Source organism: Ambystoma mexicanum, chromosome 4q (assembly GCF_040938575.1).
Source record: "Ambystoma mexicanum isolate Mex_15411 chromosome 4q, UKY_AmexF1_1, whole genome shotgun sequence".
NCBI classification, from domain to species: Eukaryota; Metazoa; Chordata; class Amphibia; order Caudata; family Ambystomatidae; genus Ambystoma; species Ambystoma mexicanum.
The window spans coordinates 118997875-119017269 of NC_090928.1; the positions used below are offsets into that span (position 1 = coordinate 118997875).

General features: G+C 46.3%; 1 protein-coding gene across 1 annotated transcript in view; it reads right to left on the minus strand.

Annotated features, from left to right (window-relative positions):
- Positions 1 to 19395, minus strand: part of LOC138467527 (zinc finger protein 135-like) — a 312864-nt gene that overhangs the window by 85425 nt on the left and 208044 nt on the right. Inside the window, exon 5 of the mRNA XM_069607632.1 lies at positions 7909 to 8019. Coding sequence (XP_069463733.1) covers positions 7909 to 8019 — 111 coding nt within the window. The remainder of the gene's footprint in view (positions 1 to 7908; positions 8020 to 19395) is intronic.

Consider the following 19395-nt stretch of genomic DNA (forward strand, 5'->3'; position numbering starts at 1 on the left):
ACACCTCCATCACGTCTTCAGGGAGGTCCCAATCCTTATACCTCAACCTTTCAGAAGCCAAGCATGAAGGTTGAGGGACTTGACCTCTGGATGGAGAACCCGACCCCCCTCCCATGAGAGCAGATCGTCTCGGTAGGGAAGACGGCGTGGAGGGCAGATGGACATGTCGAGAAGGTCGGGTACCACATTCTCCTGGCCCATGCTGGAGCAATGAGGATCATTCGGGAACCGAACCTCCTTAAACCTCCGCAGCAATTGCGGAATGACAGGGACTGGAGGAAACGCGTACAGTTTGTTTGTTTGTTTTATTTATTTATATAGCGCTCCAGACCCAGAGGTAAAAGGGCGCTTCGGGACATGGTTACAGAGTACATTATATACAGTTTACAGTTACACATTTATACAGTTTGCAGGTAAAAAGCACAATTAAAGTATAGGCAGTATCGTCAGACATAGGAGAGAGAAGATGGTGAATGCTAGTTTTTATCTAGTAACCATCTAATAACCTGTTTCCTAAAAGACTCGATAGATTTGATGTTAAGTGCTAAGGTGTTCCAAAGTTGGGAGGCAAGCTCTTTTTAAGGTGAATCTGGGTACTGTTAGGCATAAGGTATTAGAGGATCTAGTAATTCTGGTAGCAGATTTTAAGGTGAATTTGTTGGTGAGATACGGTGGGGCTAGATGGTTTAAGGCTTTGTATGTGGGACAGATGGTTTTTAGGTCGATTTTATTGTTGTATAGAGAGCCATTTGCACGATTTTCTGGTGGTAGAGATGTGCTCTCGCCTTGGGATGTTTAATGCTGCTCGTAGCGCATTATTTTGGAGTGCCTGTAGTTTGTTAATTATGGATTGGTTAGCACCTAGGTATAGACTGTTACAGTAGTCCAGTTTGGACTGTATAAGAGCCCTGGCCAGCGTAAGGCAGCTATTAGAGGACAAGAAAGGTCTACATGCCCTGATCAGCTTACCAGTGTAGGCAGTGGCTGAGGTAGTCATGTTAATTTTTTTGGAAAGTTTAGTGTTGGCATCAAGATAAAAGCCAAGGGTTTTCACACTTTTAACAATGGGACTAGCATTACCATGGATGATGATGCTATTGTAATTGGGGCTGAGTTTCAACAGGTTATTGGGTGAACCGACAAGGAGAAGCTCAGTTTTCTCATCATTCAGGCAGAGGCCGTGTATGGTCATCCATGCCTGAATGATGGAGAATATTTTGTTAATCCGGATGATGTCAGCATTGTAGTTACCTGAGACGGTAAGGAATATCTGGGTGTCATCTGCATAATTGGTGTAGGTGACACCCAGATGGTCCAGTTTGTCAAAGAGTGGCTTTGTAAATATATTGTACGAAGTGGGCGAAACACAAGAGCCTTGTGGGACACCGCAAGTGATAGGGATAGAGTCTGCTGCTGCTACTGGTGAGAAAACCCTTATGGTTCTATTAGCCACGAAGGATTGTATCCACATGACAGCAGAGGAGGAGAAGTGAGCTGCGGAAAATAGGTGGTTGCAGAGGATTTTGTGATCGACCAAATCGAAGGCCGCTGAGAGGTCTAAGAGGAGTAAGATGGCGGCGTTACCTTTATCTTTGATTTCATCAATCTGACTTTTGAGGTCAACAAGGGCAGTTTATGTTCCGTGTTGAGGTCCAAACCCAGATTGACGTATTCAGTTGGTTTGTCTCTAGGTAGTCCTGAATTTGCAGGTAGGCAACTCTGTCAAGGATTTTTAGGAAAAATGGGACCGTGGTGATGGGTCTGTAATTAGTGGGTATGGCCGGTCTAGTGATTGTTTTTTTAGAAGTGGGAGAAACCATGAGTTGAACCCACAGTAGTGGGAAGGACCACTCCACTACGAAAGCGTCGCCTAAGGCTCCTCTTGGAGGAAATTCCTGCGAACAGAACCTTTCACACTTCTGGTTGACACTGGTGGCAAAGAGATCCACACGTGGGTTCCCCCAAAGGGTGAAGATCTCCAGGAGAATCTCCTGAGCCAGCTCCCACTCTAGAGAGACCGTGTTCTGCCTGCTCAGAGCGTACGCCGCCACGTTTTCGTCTCCGGCCAGATGAACTGCCGAGATCGAAATTTCCTGCTGGATGGCCCAGAACCAAAGCTGCATCACCTCTCTGCACAGAGGGAGAGATCCTGCCTCCCCCTTTTTGTTGAAGTAGTGCATGGCCACTGTATTGTGCATCAGAATCAGGACATTCTTCCCCGCACAGACGACCGAAAAGCCTTCAGGGCTAGACTGATGGCCCTCAGCTCCAACAGATTGATATGGAGTCTGTAGGAGAGTTCTGTTTTTTTTTTGTACCAACTTATAAACCCATGCGCCTGGTTACTGGTACAAATTGGAATTGTGTTGCAGTTAGTGCAGGGCAGAAAAGGGGGACCAAACCCCAACCCCTTAGAAAAACAGTAGACAGAAAAGCTCCACACTTTAGGGACTGCGCCACACTGTAGATCAGGTGAAAAAAGTATATTTTTAATATGTTGCCCTTTCCAGATAACACGTGTTTCGACACACAAGTGTTCCACTTCAAATCAGGGCCAATCGAAACTGACATAATACAATAGCATGTATTAACCAAAATATAAATTGAGGACATTCAGAAACCAAAAGTACAAACAATAAATAAAACATCCATAGTCACATAAATGTAAAAAAGATGTCACCAATTGCCATGATACAGTTTCGAGTTACAGAAAATCAAGGAGGGAGGGGCCAAAGGGGTGGAGGTTTAAGGCATGAGAGAGAGAGAGAGAGAGAGAGAGAGAGAGAGAGAGAGAGAGAGAGAGAGAGAGAGAGAGAGAGCAACAAATAGACAAAGACAAAAAATATAATTAGTTCAATTTATAAAAACGTTTCATCTCAGCATGATATGACTAGTTCTTTTGTTACACACGGTTGTATGTAGTTATACCTTTGGGAACCTTACCTATCGTCCATATCTAGGTTTCCAATTCAAAAGTGCCACAAAATGTCACAGGATGAATCCCCCTATGTAAAATCAGATTACAGATTGTGGGTTAAATGCCGGTTTAAGCACTCTACCATCTTCCTAATGGTATAAGTTTACGGCGTCTTTAGCCATTACAAATCTTCGGCTAACAGAGATAAATGAAATATATGTTTGGTCTATTGAAGGTAAATGAATAGACGAAAAATTAGGGAGTCTACTCGTTCGTGCTCGTAAAGCCACTTGACAATACGCATAATGCTTTTTGTTACATGAATAGACAGTGTATTAGAGAGTCTAACAATTTCCTTGTATATGCGATCATTAAACCACGTAGATATACGCATATTGCTTGTCGCTAGAGGTTAAAATATCTCAGAGTTTATGTACCTGCAAGTCGGATCCGCGGTAAATGAGCACACCCGCACAGCCCCCGCGCAGCCACAGCCGCGGCACCTCGAGGTACTACAGACACGGCCACCCAAACGCCGCACAGATGCACCCCCACCCGTGATCCTGCATTGTTGTATAATTGTATAAATAGGGAGTCTATTCGTTCCTGTATATACTACGGATTGAGCTTACCTCAGTACCACGCAAAGTATCCTGCCGTCTGGTCCTGAAACCGGCTGTACTGCCCTGTGTATACATAGGTTGCCATGGCAACCCCAGTCCTTCTTCTATTTTAATCAATGTTTCGTCCTGGATTTAGGCACCATGGGCGCCATGTTCAAGCTTCGTTTACTATATTACGAGTTACACACAAGACCATATCATAAGGTCCCATTTTCCAGCACATTGCAGTTTATGAAGTCTTATCTATATGAATAAATGCTTGTGTTCAAATAGGTGGAGAAATAAAACACTATGGTCCCTGCATCATTCTATTATTGATATTATTAGAGAGTCTAACAATTTCCTTGTATACGCGATCATTAAACCACGTAGATATACGCATATTGCTTGTCGCTAGAGGTTAAAATATCTCAGAGTTTATGTACCTGCAAGTCGGATCCGCGGTAAATGAGCACACCCGCACAGCCCCCGCGCAGCCACAGCCGCGGCACCTCGAGGTACTACAGACACGGCCACCCAAACGCCGCACAGATGCACCCCCACCCGTGATCCTGCATTGTTGTATAATTGTATAAATAGGGAGTCTATTCGTTCCTGTATATACTACGGATTGAGCTTACCTCAGTACCACGCAAAGTATCCTGCCGTCTGGTCCTGAAACCGGCTGTACTGCCCTGTGTATACATAGGTTGCCATGGCAACCCCAGTCCTTCTTCTATTTTAATCAATGTTTCGTCCTGGATTTAGGCACCATGGGCGCCATGTTCAAGCTTCGTTTACTATATTACGAGTTACACACAAGACCATATCATAAGGTCCCATTTTCCAGCACATTGCAGTTTATGAAGTCTTATCTATATGAATAAATGCTTGTGTTCAAATAGGTGGAGAAATAAAACACTATGGTCCCTGCATCATTCTATTATTGATTTTCCGCGGCAGGTTTCACCGCACATTATTCATCTACTACGGTGAATGAAATGTATGTGTTTTGTAATAAGTGTATGGCCATATACTAAGAAGGGGCCATAAGCAGCTTCAGGTCTGTTATCATAACGAAAGAGCCCATTACGTGGGGGACCGCCCAGACACATATCTTGTAGTCATGCACAATTGTTATTTCAGTTATACTTGCACATGATAGCATGAGAGTGACCACATAGAAATGACTAGAATTGAGAATTAATATTAGGTGTATCAAGGTACATGGGTTGGCGTAGCCACACATATGTAGTTCAAATATAAATTAGCTTACAATATTATAAATATATATTCTTAATCATTAGTAATCCCAATTAGAGAAAGTGTCCCATTGCATGTTCTTGGTTGAGTCCAAATTCAGTTGCTCTAAACTTGCAAATAAGACGGGCTTCCAACGGGGTCCATAGCAGTCCCTCTGAGATGAAAACATCACATGCTTTTTGACTTCTTAAAGCTTTTTTCTAGAAAGTGGGGGAAGTGTTAATTCCTTCTTAGGACCGGTTCCGTCCACCAGGGCTTTAGGGATGGGCCCTGCAGGGTATTCTGTCACCTAAACAACTCCCTGCTCTAGATACCTGGTGCCCGGCGCACAACCCACCTTGCTACTTCTGACTTAAGCTCCTTGTCTCTCTGTGATGTTGCACTTTCTCATTCCTCCTATGCTCACTGGCTCCTCTTCAGGTCTTGCAACTCTATCTCCCCATCTAGCGCTCTCTGTTCTCCGTCCTCCTCCCCTGATGGTAAAGCTTCTATTACTCACCAAGATCCTCAATAACTCTCTCTTCATGGTAACCCCTTCACCCTGCTGCCTAAATACTATTCTCTCCTGATTGTTACCCTCACCCTCGTAGCTTGTCAGCATAATTTACTCCCCAGATGGTAAAATTCTTAATAACACTCTCTGCATATTGTAAATTTCTCATTCTAACTCCTCATTATCACTCTTTTCAGATTGCAACTTTCTTCCTCCAACATCCTCAGTATTACGCACTCCAAATGGCAACATTCACTCTTCAACCTTTTAAGTATCCCAATCTCCTTCCAACTGTCCGCTCAATAAGTCTCGCTCGCCAACCTACTCCAAACACCTTCCTGCAGCTCCTTTTCAAACCACTGGCACTGGGAGACTAATCTGACTGCTTTTTACAGAATGTGCCCTGCTCCCCTCGGGTGGGTTGTATGGGTAGGGTCTTCACTGCGTTGCCTTATTGTGGAAGGGTTCTGACTGGCTAGTGCTAAGAATTGCACTTGTTGCTGGTCTGGCCTCGGGGAACTGGGCCAAATGGCCAATCTGCCATTTTTTAATCCTAGGTTTATACTCCTTGCGGTGGTCTGCCCTGGCTCCCTAGTCCTATTTTACTAGCATGCACATTGGAAGATGACAAAGCCCTTGGTAAGTGTAAAAGGGTTTGCATAGAGGAGAAATCCCTGTCAGCCCGGGGAAATGGTAACGTGGCCTCAGCAGCATTTGTTCTCAGTACCGGTGTACAATGGGGTTCAGTCGTGGCTGCCCACCCACAATTTCACTTTGATGTTCAGAAGGCTGCAGGCACACAGCAATGTATCTGTGTGCCTGCCTGCTCATTGCATGGGGGTTTAACTTCAAAGATGGACTGTGCTGGAGTCTCAAAAAAACAGGTAAATGTATCTGAACACTCACATTTAATGGTAGGGAGCTACAATGCATGTTTCTTATTGGGAAAAGTACCTTTCCTTATGTGAATCTTTTGGGTCTGGCTACAGAGTTTGAATAGCACTTCAGTAGTACCAAATCTATTGTGGGAGCTGTTGGGGTAATTCCTGTGACTGCCTCCTTCCTTAGTTTGGGGACCCAGTAAATGTGAACCACCCAAATATCGGACCACAAGCTTAGGCAGGGGACTTTGTCATAGCCTGAAAAAGCTGAGGAGCCTGAGAGACCTGAAACACCTGGGAGAACTAAGGGAGCTGAGAGAACAGGGAGAACCAAAGATATAAAAGGGGCCTGGAGAAGCTGCAGAGGGGAAGGAAACAAGGAGACCTGGGACCACTTGAGAAACAGAAACAAAGAATGGAAGATTATGGCCCAGGAGGGCAATCTAGGCAGAAGGTTAGAATATATTTAACTGTGAGAGCATTCCGGGTGCTAAATCCATGAGACTTTGGCAGAGCAAGCAGGGTACTATAATCCTGGTTGCAAAGTGGGTAGGATAATATATGCCCGAGAATTAACTTGGCACTAGATCATTTTGTTATGAGATGGGTATTACATTGTTTGGATTAGTTGTCCCCCAGGGACAGAGAGAAGTGAGGTTGGCACTATATCAATTAGAAGGGACCCGGGCACTATATCCCTTGGAGCTCAAAGTAGTGAGGTGGGCTCTACATACCTTGAAGGATTCAAAAGAGAGGGCTGAGTGCCTCCTGCCCACTATATACTCGAGTCTGTTACTTTGGAGCCAAGAAGCGAACCGACTTCTATATACCCGAGACTGTGTCAGAAAGTGCACTTGGCACTAAATCCACAAGACTGTATTTAGAGCCAGGAACCAGAGGGAGACAGGTATCCTCTCAGATGAGATACCTGTGATACACTGGGAGACCAGTACCCCCCCTTAGAAGGAGACCTTTGATATGCTTAGTTTACGCCATTTAAACACCTTTTGTGTAGTATGTCTGGAGAATAGAACATGTCTTTTTGTCTGTAGAGAACTCCCTAAACCATGTAGGCATTTACTGCATTACCCAGCCTGACGAAAATAAAGCTTATTTGAACCTACTTCTGTGTCAAGTGTACTGTTAGATCCATCAGATAGCGAGACACGCAATTTCCTGGGATGTACAAATATCAATACAATATCCCTTAGCAATTTGAAAGGAACACAAATTTCAGTGGGAAAGGTGTCCGCTCTCTTGGGAAACCTGCCACCAATTCACTGAAGTCTGTTTAGGAATCAATCACAGGAAACAACAATCATTAATGATAGAAAATGTAACAATCAGATCTGGGGTCCTCACTGGACTCTTCAGAAGACAAAGGGCCTCATTACGAGTGTGGCGGTAGCCGTGCCGGTAAAACCAGCAGGCTGCTGCCGGACTCGTGCATTTTTCCAGCGCCTGGAACCCAGGTGTTCCCGGAAGTCAGGTGCCGAAAAAATGTAAATCCCCATTCCCATTTGAGCCCGCAGACTTGGGGTGTGCCGGTATGGTACCAACGGTGCCAGTAGGCTTACCAGCACTATTGTTACTGGACCAGCACACTCGTAATGAGGGCGAAAGACATAGAACTGCCCTCATCAGAATGGCAGAGGACAGAACTATACATACATGTTCTAAGTGTGTGTGTTTTGGGGTGTGTAAGGGTTACAAACATTTATCATGCAAAGCAGCACATTTCTATTTACTGACCAGAAGGACAATTACTGTTTTGCCTCATCTCAGAGTTCTGTTGTACCACAGGATAGATCTCTGCCTCTTCTTTAATGGTGATGGAAATAACCTCCTTGTCAGCTTCATTCTCTGTGTTGAAAGAAACAGGCATCATAACATTGTATAATCAACTGCTGGGTACATTTTACAGAAAATTCCCTCACCCTTCTATATCCTTTACCCCACTGTTCGCTTCTCCTCTCACCATTGATCTGGCGGTTGCACTTCGAAAAAGGAATGTGAGCCAAAAAGGCACATTGATAACAGTCATTACCATCCCGCAGCAGCCCAATATCAAAAGGTAGCACCCCTGAACCAAGTATGCGCCGATCCATAAATTATTCTTGTGCATCAAAATCCCTAAAAAGAAACTGTGTAAAAGGAGTTGGAGCGGATCATTTGGGGTTAATTTCTTCCTACGGCAATGGTACATTGCTTTGGAAATTGTGACTGAGGGGGCCGATTCTGAGGTGCGTGTATACGTAAGAAAGGGTTCTTCCAAGAAGTAGTAACACTTTACTTACAAACATCTGTCTTTTGCCTGATTTATGGCTTGACAACAGCCCTAGCAACCATCAGGAATGCAGGGCAGTGGACGGGATTCTCCTCCAAGCAGCACTGGTTTAGCATGACAAACAAATGTGTTCAACTTCGGCACCTTTTTGGTGTTGTTAAACTGCAATGCACACGTTTTCCCTTTATAAATCTAGCATTTCTTAGACTGCAGCACCACATTTCTAGTTTAATTAAAGTTTAAGAAAACTTTCATAAATTAGAAAAGTGGCAGTGTATTAAGAAATGCCCGCAATGATACTGGAGCACACGTTTCCCCAACAATGAGAGATTTGTGCAGCTTTTGCTGCTGAAAATCACAACATCTCCCATCTAGTACTTCCACACACTTCAGAATGGTGGTGCTGGAAAATGGAGGGGAGAATGTTTCCACACTCTTATTATCATGACTTCAGAATCGGCCCCAAAGCCGCATTCCAGATCTTGAGGACCGACAGTGGGGTGGTCAAAGGGGCTGTGGGTCGTCCGCGCTACTGGAAACAGGTCCCACAGAAGGTAATCGAGGAATATGTTATGTCCCGACTGGGGTCGGGTGCAGCAATAAAACAATATGTCAGAGCAATTGAATTAAACACAATAATACGCGGGAGCCGGTCAAGTGGCTTCTTATCTCTTTAATCATCGGCGCGAGAACTGGCGCCTGAGGCGGTGACCCCGCCTTTTCCTGCATACTGTGGGGCACAGCCCACCACAAAAGAACAACAATAGAAATGGGACTTGGCTCCCATTCAAACAGGGTCATTAACATGGATGAGGACACAACATCTCCCCCTCACTTAAGAGAGAACTTTAGTTAATTTCTTCTATCCACCTGGTTGGTCTGCGTACTGTCCGTTTCGAGGGGCTTCGCCTCGGTGTCATTGTTCTGGCCATCTGGGTGTCGGTGTCGTCGTCGTTGGCATCCCCATGTTCCACTCTATACTCAGATTCTGGATCTGAGGTTTCATCTGTGACCGTGGCGGTTGTGTTTTCACGACCTGAGGTTCCTTCGAAGACTTTGAAGAACGATGTGTGAGCTTGCCGCCGTTATCATGGACCCGCTGGTGTGGGTCACAGTCAGAGGTTCAGGTCTGAACGCAGGGGTGCCCTTGGTGTTTCGGTCCTGTCGTACCAGTACCACATCACCTACCTGAATCTGGCATGGTTTGGCTTGTCTCCAATGGTCGAAGTAGGTTTTCATTTTCTCCTTGCTCACCTTGTCACTGGCTCGTGCATCTTGGACTATGGTGGTGGTTGGACGGACATGGGGGTTGTGCGGAAGTCTTGTCCGTATGATTCGGCCAAATAATAGGGTGGACGGGCATTCACCGGTGGCGCTATGTGGCGTGTTCCGATATTCTCTTAGCAGTGTGCAAATGGCTTGCATAAATGATCCGTTGGTGATGGAACAGACTTGTAAAGTTCTCTTGAGATTGCTCATAAATTTCTCGGCCATTCCATTGGCTTGGGGATATAAGGGTGTTATCTTTCTGTGCTGGAATCCCAGGTGTTCTGCGAACATTGCAAAATCATGACCACTGAAGGGTGGCCCATTGTCTGATTTTACGGTCGTGGGGATTCCATAGTCTGCAAATGTCTTATCCAGGGCAGGGATGATGGCCTGTGCGCTGGCTGAGTGTACTAGGTATACTTCTGGGAAACGCGACATTTCATCCACAATGACTAGCACATATTTTCCGTTCACTAGGGGTCCAAACATGTTGACGGCCACCTCATCCCATACCTGTAGGGGCATGTCAGACGGCCTTAACGGTGCGGTGAAGGTTCTTGGAGCCACCGCTTGGCATGCAAGGCACTTGCTTAAGAGGCTTTCCACCTTCTCATCCATTTTTGGGAACCAAACTTTTGTCCGGAGCTGTCTTTTCGTGGATACCACTCCGTGGTGCCCCGCATGTGCTATGTCTAGAACTTGGTTTTGCAAACTGGATGGGATCACCAGTCTGTTTTCTTTGAGAATCAATCCCTCCGGGGACTGGGACAGGGTGTGGTGTATAAGCTTGAATGTGCGCAATTGAGATTCCTCTTGGGATGATAGGCCCGCCTTGTGCTGGTCTTTTATGTGCCATCGGCCTGATTGTATGCACTCCTTCACGATTTGTAGGAGTTTGTCTTCGCTGGTGGCTTCCACTAGTTGGGCTGTGGAAATGTGTTTCGGGAGAGCGTTATCAACGAGATAGTTGACGTATCGATTTGCTTTAACGGATTGACGCTCCTCTTGAGCGGGCAGAGGGTATCTGGATAGGAAGTCCGCTGGATTATTATCTTTGCCTGACCGGTGAACGATTGTAAATGAGTACTCCTGTAGTCGTAATCCCCATCGGGCTATGCGAGGTGGCATTTTAGCCGTGGGTTTGCCGTAGATCGTGGTGACCGCCTGGTGGTCCGTGACGACGGTGAAATACAAGGTCCATACAGAAAGAGATGGTAATGCTCGCACGCCCACACGACTGCCAGGCTTTCTTTTTCGGGTTGAGAATAGGCACACTCGGCGGGTGACAGACTTCGGCTTGCATAAGCTACTATGCGGTTTGGTGAAGTTGGTGAGGCTCTGGGTCTGGACTGGGCCAGGATGGCTCCAAGGCGGACCGAGCTCGTGTCCACAGTCAGTTCAGTGTCATATGCGGGATCATAGTATGCCATGCACGAGGCTGATGCGATGCGACGCTTGAGCTCTTGAAATGCTTCTTCGCATTCTGGGGTCCACTGGTAGTCTCGATCTTTTCCTGTGAGGAGCCTTAGTGGTGTGTTCACCGATGAGAAATCTTGAATGTACCGAGTACAGTAGCTGGCCATCCCTAGAAACGAGTGTATGGCTGATGGAGATGTGGGGGTAGGGGCGTCCACCAGTGCTTGCACCTTCTCAGGATCTGGGCGCATGTCTTTGTTCGAAAAAATATGTCCAAAGAATTTCAATGTTTTGCTGATTTCGCATTTTTCAGGATTAAGAGTGAGGTGGGCATTTTCTAGGGCCATGCAGACTCTTCTCAAAGTGTCATCGTGACTTTCTTGTGATGCGCCGAAAATGAAAATGTCGTTGCTATAATTTAGACATTGGGGAATATGCTTGACTATTTGATGAATCTCGTTCTGGAAGATTTCAGCGGCCGAAGATACTCCGAAGCTTAATCTTTTATACCTGAACAGTCCTAGGTGTGTTGAGAAAATTGTGATATATCTTGATGAGGGATGAAGTTCAAGTTGATGGTAACCTTTGTTCAGATCAAGCTTTGAGAACACGGTCGCCCCATGTAATAGATGCATCATGTCAGTCATGCGTGGGGCTAGGTGTCGTTCCCTTTCAATTGCCACATTTGGGGCACGCATGTCCACACAGATGCGTATGCTTGATTTGCTGTCTCTTTTGGGTACCGGTACTATCGGAGAGACCCACGGTGTTGGACCGGATGCTGGCTCTATAATGTCCTGTTGTAGCAATGACTGTGTTTCATCCTCAACCTGTCGCTGTATGTTGAGCGGGATGCCTCTATAATGTTGAGCAATCGGTGGTACATGCGGGTTGATGTGTAGCTTGATTTGTCGGTCTTTTAGACGTACCAAGCCTTTGAAGAGAGATGGGAACATCTTTTGAATCATGTCTTTTGCGCTAGAAGTGTAGGCGGACATAATTTGGTACATGATGCTGATTAGCCCCATTTGTATGGCTGTGCGGAAACTCAGTATGCTTCCACCTGGGACTTCCCCTTTGATCACATAGATTTGTACTTTTTGGCTTTGATCTTTGTATTGGCATTTTGTGGTGAACATGCCTTTGCAATCTAGCGGTTTGTTGGAGCCATACGGATATATCAATGTGTCAGCTTTCCGTAGCTCTTTCTTCACCTCAAGTGTTTTGTATACTATGTCGCTTATGACATTGACAGTGGCCCCCGTATTGATTAAGAATTCTAAGTTTTGTCCATTGAGTTGCAGCAGCAGTGTTGGGCTATATTCAGCAGCTGTGTTGTTTCCTATGGCATGTACATATGCACGTTTCCTCTCTCCACTGGAAGATGATGACCTGGCCGTTCTTCTTTCTTGCGGCGATTCATCCAGGTACCTGATTCTTTGTCTTGGCTGGCGGTGTTGAGAGTGGTGTCTACTTTTGCGATGACTGGATGTGTCTCTTCTTTCTTCATGCCACCGAGTGGATGGCACATGCTCCTTTGACGAGCTGGGTGAGCGCCGCCTGCTGGGCGCAGACGACTGGCTTGCGTGTTTGCGCGGGCTTTCCCGCCGTGACCTTCGGCCATCTTGTCTCCAAGACTCTCTGTGGGGCTCGGCACTCTGATAGAATTTAATGTGTTTGCACACCGACTGAAAATGGTTCTCACCCCCACATTTGTCGCATTGGTGACCTATGGCAGGACATGGTCCTGTGTGAGGAAACCGAAAACCGCATCTATAGCATTTCTTTTGTTCTGATGAGTTGGCGTGAGTGCGAATGGGACATACTTGCGCTGCATTGACCGTTTGCGTGATGGTGATGTTTCCTAGCGACTCAGTTTGCAGTGTTAATGCAGCGTCAGCTCTTGCTATTTGCAGGATTTCTTCTAGTGTCCTACTTTTCTGCAGTAGTTTTTTGCGAAATTCGGGGGATCCACACCCGGCAATGGCTTGTGATTTGAGGGCCTCGTTTGTGGAGTATCTGTCAAAGTCACAATATTTGGCTCTTTTTCTCAATCTCATGACAAAGTTATCCATGCTTTCACTTTTATCTTGTATGGTCGTATGAAATATATGTCTCTCATAGTCAACATTTCTTAAAGGTGCAAAGTAAGTATTCAAAGAGTAGATGATGCCTGAGTCAGTGCTAGAATAAGGCATTTCAAATACTATGTCACGTACCGTGGGGCCCAATGAATGCAGCAAAATGGCTTTTAGGCGACGTTCCTCCCTCACTCCGGAGGCGTCGATGTGGATCTGCAGTTCTTTTAGCCATCTGGCCCATCTGGGAGCCAGACTGTTCATGTCAGACATGTCGAAGTGTGGCACGGCTTGTAGTTGAAGTGACTCAGAGGTACCTTCCTCTTTGTTGCTGGCAGGCCTAGGGGTGGAACTGGCCTGGGGGCTTTGGATGCCACTGTCTGTGGCACCTTCCGACATGGTTGCAGCCACGTGTGGTTAGCTGTGTGACAATGCTTTCTGGGGCAGGCCTCTCGCTGCAAATCAGCACGACTTGTGCTGTCTGTGGGAAGTCGAGTCATTGTGGAGTCCATGTGGATTTACTGGCCGCATACGCGTAGTAATGAGCGTTTTCTCCATGGCAGTGAAATCCTTGAACATGTTTCTCTTCTTGCAGCACGATGAGGCAGCCCTCGCACCTCGCTGTGGCACGGTCTAGCGGGTTCGGCTGAGCGTGACAACTCAGTTGAAGATCCTCGTCGCCATTATGTCCCGACAGGGGTCGGGTGCAGCAATAAAACAATATGTCAGAGCAAATGAAGCAAACACAAAAATACGCGGGAGCCGGTCAAATGGCTTCTTATCTCTTTAATCATCGGCGCGAGAACTGGCGCCTGAGGCGGTGACCCCGCCTCTTCCTGCATACTATGGGGCACAGCCCACCACAAAAGAACAACAATAGAAATGGGACTTGGCTCCCATTCAAACAGGGTCATTAACATGGATGAGGACACAACAGAATCCACATGCCACCCTCACTGGGTCCACATAGTAGTACACATACAGCAATGACACCAGAAAGATGCACAACTATTGAGGGCGGATCTAATTATGTTATCAGTACTTCAACAGAGCTATTCCTAACCTCTAGCCGGACCCAAACATGCACACATTCAGCATAAGAATTAATAGCTTTCCCTTTAATGGAATGCATTTGCACCATTACGAATTCGCAGACAAGTGTTTGATGCATTTCTTTGTTGCTGAAGCAGCTGAAGGAATCATTCAAATGAGTGAGTGCGAGCAGTGCTGATCGTGGGAATCCTGCTGATATAAAAGTCACTCTTCACTAACAAACTGAATGAAAAGAAATAGTAAGCGTGTTCCACAAGTGAAGGACAAAAGAAACACTGTTCTTCTCCTAACATCATGTTGTAAATAAATGTGCACAAAACAGAACATGATGTTAGGACAATCATTTTGTCCTGATTTTGTTTCCTTTCTGAAATAGTTAAAAACGTTCCTGTTATAGTTCCTGACTTGCAGCCACACTATCTGTTGATGCCTTTTTGGTCTTGCTGCGCTCTATAAATCGCGATACAATACAATACAATAATTAATATGTTCATTGTTGACATAACTGTTTAGTCTATGCACAAGCTCTTTGCCTCCCAAAATGACAGCAGTCTTTTAGGTTTGTTTTATGAATGTGAATAAACTGTCCAAATCATAAATATAAAGGCAGGAACACTAATTTGTTGATGGGATATATAAGAAAGGGCAGTCTACTGTTCTGAAAATTGTATTTCTTTAGAGCCAGCAATAATATATTCTAGAATGGAATGGGAAAAAACACTTTTATGAATAGGTGTAATTAACGATGCCTGATCACATGAGCAGCATGCCAATTCCTCCTTTCCCAAATAGCTTGCAAGACCTTTGTCTGCAGCTGGCCAAAGCATGCCCAGGCGATTGATTTCCCGGCAGATTTAACATCCACAAGCTACTTCTGCAGGGCACACTCTCGATGCTCTGATCTCCTCAGACCTTCCCCTCTCTGTCCCCCTCTCCACTTCTCTCTCCTGGAGTGATCACTTTCTCCTATCCTCCCACATCACCCTACCCACCCCTCTGGCCAAGCCACCTCCATCACTGCCACCCACCTTCTCGGTCATCCGACTCATGAAGCGTGTGTCAGTTGAGGCTTTCGCTTCCACCTTCTCACCCCCTCCTCCCCCTTTGGCTGACCCTCACCCTGACACAGCCCTCTCCACGCTCCACTCTTCTATATCTGATACTCTTGATATACTTGCCCCTGTCATGAGAATCCGCCTGAAGCCCAAAGCCAAGTGTAACTCCTGGTATGATTCTGACCTCGTCAGCCTAAAACGCAAGTGCAGGGTGGCCGAGAGGAAATGGCGTGCTTCATGTTCATCCTCTGACAAACTGGCCTGCTGCCTGCTACAAAAGCAATACCGGCTCTCCATCCTCACCAAGAAGAGAGCTCATGTCCAAGCCCGCACCTCTGCGGCATCAAACAACTCGGCTGAACTCTATAAAATCTGCAAGGATATGGCCAATCCCGCCGCAGTCTCTACCTCTCCTGTCCCCTACCAGGCCCTCTGCATGGCTCTGGTTTCTCACTTCATTTCTAAAACTCAGGACATCCTGTCCTCACTCTCCTCCTATTGCCTCCCTCCCCTATTGCCTGCTCCTCCTCTGGCCCTTCTGTAGCCACCCCCCTCCCTCCTTCTCTGCCTTTACCCTTTTCTCCGCAGACAATGTTTCTAGACAAGTCCGATCTATGAAAGTCTTGTCGAAACAGGTTCACCCCTGTTCGTCCAAAACCATCAAGGACCACATCGACTCCCTGGCTCCTGCCCTGGCTGATTTCTGCAATCACTCCTTCACCATGGGAGTCTTCCCATCCCCTCTGAAGCACTCCCTTGTGCACCCTCTTCTTAAGAAGCCCTCTGCCGACCCCTCTTGCCCAGCTAACTATCGCCCACTCTCCATCACTCCCTTCCTGGGCAATCTCCTGGAGAAACTTGCCATCTCCCAGCTTAATCTCCACACTGAATCTGTTGGTTGTCTCCATGACCATCAGTCTGGCTTCAGAGCCACCTGAAGCACGGAAACTGCTCTCCTGAACATCCGTGAAGACCTGCTCTCCAACCTTGATTCCAACACCACCTGTGTCCTTGTCTTACTTGATCTCTCTTCTGCCTTTGACACTGTCAACCATGCCATCCTGCTCAACCGCCTCCGTGATAACCTGGGTATCACTAGTCAGGCTCTGGCATAGCAGACTTCCTTCCTCTCCGATCGACCCTCCCAGGTCCAACTTGGGTCCTTCCTCTCTGATATCTTTTTCTCTACCTGCGGTGTCCCCCAGGGATCTAACCTCTCTCTCCCTGGCTGTTCAACCAATACCTGGCACTCCTTGCCCACCGCATCGCCGCTCTCTGCCCCAATTTTCAGTGCTATGCAGATGATACCCAGCTCAATTTCAGGCTACCCTCGGCCTCCTCCTCTCCTTCCCTCATCTGTGACTGTCTGTCTGCTATCCAGGTGTGGTGTGCAGCCAATGACCTCTGACTTAATACCAGTAAGACTGAGATTCTACTCATCGGCACACCCACTCCCTCCTTCCCTGCAGCTCTCTGGCCTGCCTCTCTTGGCCCTCTTCCTGCTCCCACCTGCAAGGCAAAAAACCTTGGGGTCATCTTCGACTCCACACTCTCCTTCTGCCCTCACATCTCTGACGTCTCTAAGAAGTCCCACTACCATCTGCACCTCCTCAGAGGTATTCTTCCTTTCCTCACCTTCCCCCAGAAGCTCACTGTCTCCAGAGCACTGGTTCTCTCTATGCTGGACTATTGTAACAGCCTCTATCTAAATCTGCCTGCCTCTACTCTCCGCCCTCTGGAATTTATCCAGAACAGGACTGCGAGACTTGTCCTTGGCCTCAAGCCCAGGGATCGTATCTCTCCAGGACTGAAATCTCTGCACTGGCTCCCAGTGGCTGCGAGGATTAAATTCAAAACCCTCTGCATTGTCCACAAGGCCTTCTGGGGGCTGGGGCCGAAATACCTTCAACTCTCTCTTCCTAAATATCTTCCTTCCCAGCTCTTCACTCATCCGCCTCCAACTCCCTCAGGGTCAGTCGCTTCTCCAAGCAACGAGTTGGTGGTAGATTTCTCTCTTCGGCAGGGGCCTCCCTCTGGAACAGCCTTCCTGCCTCCCTGAAATTTGAGGAGAACCATCTCCGGTTCCGGAAGCACCTCAAAACCTTCCTCTTTGCTTCTGATTTCTCTCTTCCTCTCCCCTGCTGATTCCTGGCTGAAACTGCACTGGTTACATGGCCGCCCTCTCTGCTCACAGGCCCGGCCCTGCCAATTGCTCACCTGCACTGCCTCCCTGGCAACCCTGCACTTGGAGACTGTTTCTGTATCCCTGCAGTCCCCCTACCTGCACTTATGCCTGCACTTACCTTGCACTTGCCACTAGCTGGCCGTTTATTTATTCTTATCCTTCTATCCCATGTACTGCCCTTTCCCCTCTCCCTGCATCCTCGCATTCTTCCCTCTCCCCCTTCCCATGCACTTGCGTGATCTGAATGACACCTGGCCTAGTAGGATCGTTATCTGTCTTCCCCTGTTCCCCCCCTCCCTTGCCTCGTCGCGCCTTGAAACACTTGTGTTTAGGCGCGTTATAAATGCCATATCATATCATACTGTTCGAATCCAACTCATGGCTTTATTGGAAGATATACAATCACTAATATCTGAAGTTGAATAATCAGATACACCATCTTTTTTTCAAGTTCCCCAAAAGATTTTTGTCCACTAAATTAAGTTCATTCTTATTAACAAATAAGTGTGAGCAACCCAGTGAGGGCAATGTATTAAGAACATATATTTTTGGACTGGGCATTTTGAGTGCAGCATTTAAAAGCAAAACATCCTCCAAGATAGCCCGAGAGTGTGATATCCATACTGGGACCCATAATTTAAAAGGTGCTACTAAAACGTCAACGTTTGTTAGGCCGGTCTCTAAATATACCAGCTCATTGAATGTGGATTTTGATACCATCAAGATATTCATCAAAAAGGCATTTTCTAGCAGCTTTCGCTTGTCGCTAGGTTTATATTCTGATTGCACACAACTTTACCTCAGGATGCCCAGTGATGTAGCCTTAGACACATCTATGGCAGAATTTCGAGCATGACCTTTTGGATAGGTATAGAGGCTCAATATGGTGGTGTTACTCTATGCCATTCTTATGGCCACGCTGTATCCAATGGATTTCTAACTCATAGTATCAGCCATATCTAGAAACCAAGTTCTGCAGTAATGGTGGAGTGAGCCCAATAAGAAAGGCGTCATCAGTGTAGTGAAGGTACAGAGGCAGCTTGTCCCTACAACTGGTACATTCGATGGTGTCTGTAACAGGAACTTTTCCAAATTATTAATGCATAATGAAAAAATAGGAGGAGGGTGTACCATGATGCCCAGTCTAACTCCATGGAACAGCTTAAAATAATCAGATAACCCTCCCTTTGAGCCTTTTCTGATGCAACATTCTAGATTGAAATTGATGTACATTCTAAGGATCAAAAAGCAATGGTCAACACACATCCCTATTTCCTATAATATTGCTCTATCCATTGAAAGCCTTGGACCAATCCATAAATGCCAACTCCAAAAACCGTGGAAAAAAACTCCAATGTCAAACTGCTTCCAACATACCATTGAGGCCATCGACTGTGTTGAATAAGGCATGAGCCTTATTCTCGGCATGGGATAGTTACAAGGTAGTCACAATATTTTACGCCAGAACGAGGCTTCTATCTTTTGCCAGTTCACAGAGCCTGCATTGATCATGGCTTTACTCCCATAAATGGTAATGGGGGTCACTTTTTGTCGATAGAACGCCATTATCGGTTTTAGGGAAAATTTCCCGTCGTTTTTATGCAGGAGGCTTCCTTGTCTTGCCAATGAGTTAATTTTTCCTTTGACTGCCGCTATCCATTCCTTTTCATTCTTGGATTGGTTGATTAGTAGGCTGATGTACTTAAATGTGGTGACTTCTTCCAGCGCTTTATCATTCACTGATATCTTATGGGGTCTTTTCGACGCCAGCCGTTGATTCGTCAGGGTCATGTACTGTTTTTTTTTCTCATTGATTCATAGTTCATTAATGTCCATGTGTTCGCCCATTTATCTCAGGCTAGTTTTTAGGCCTGACAAGGTTTATCCAGTAAAATG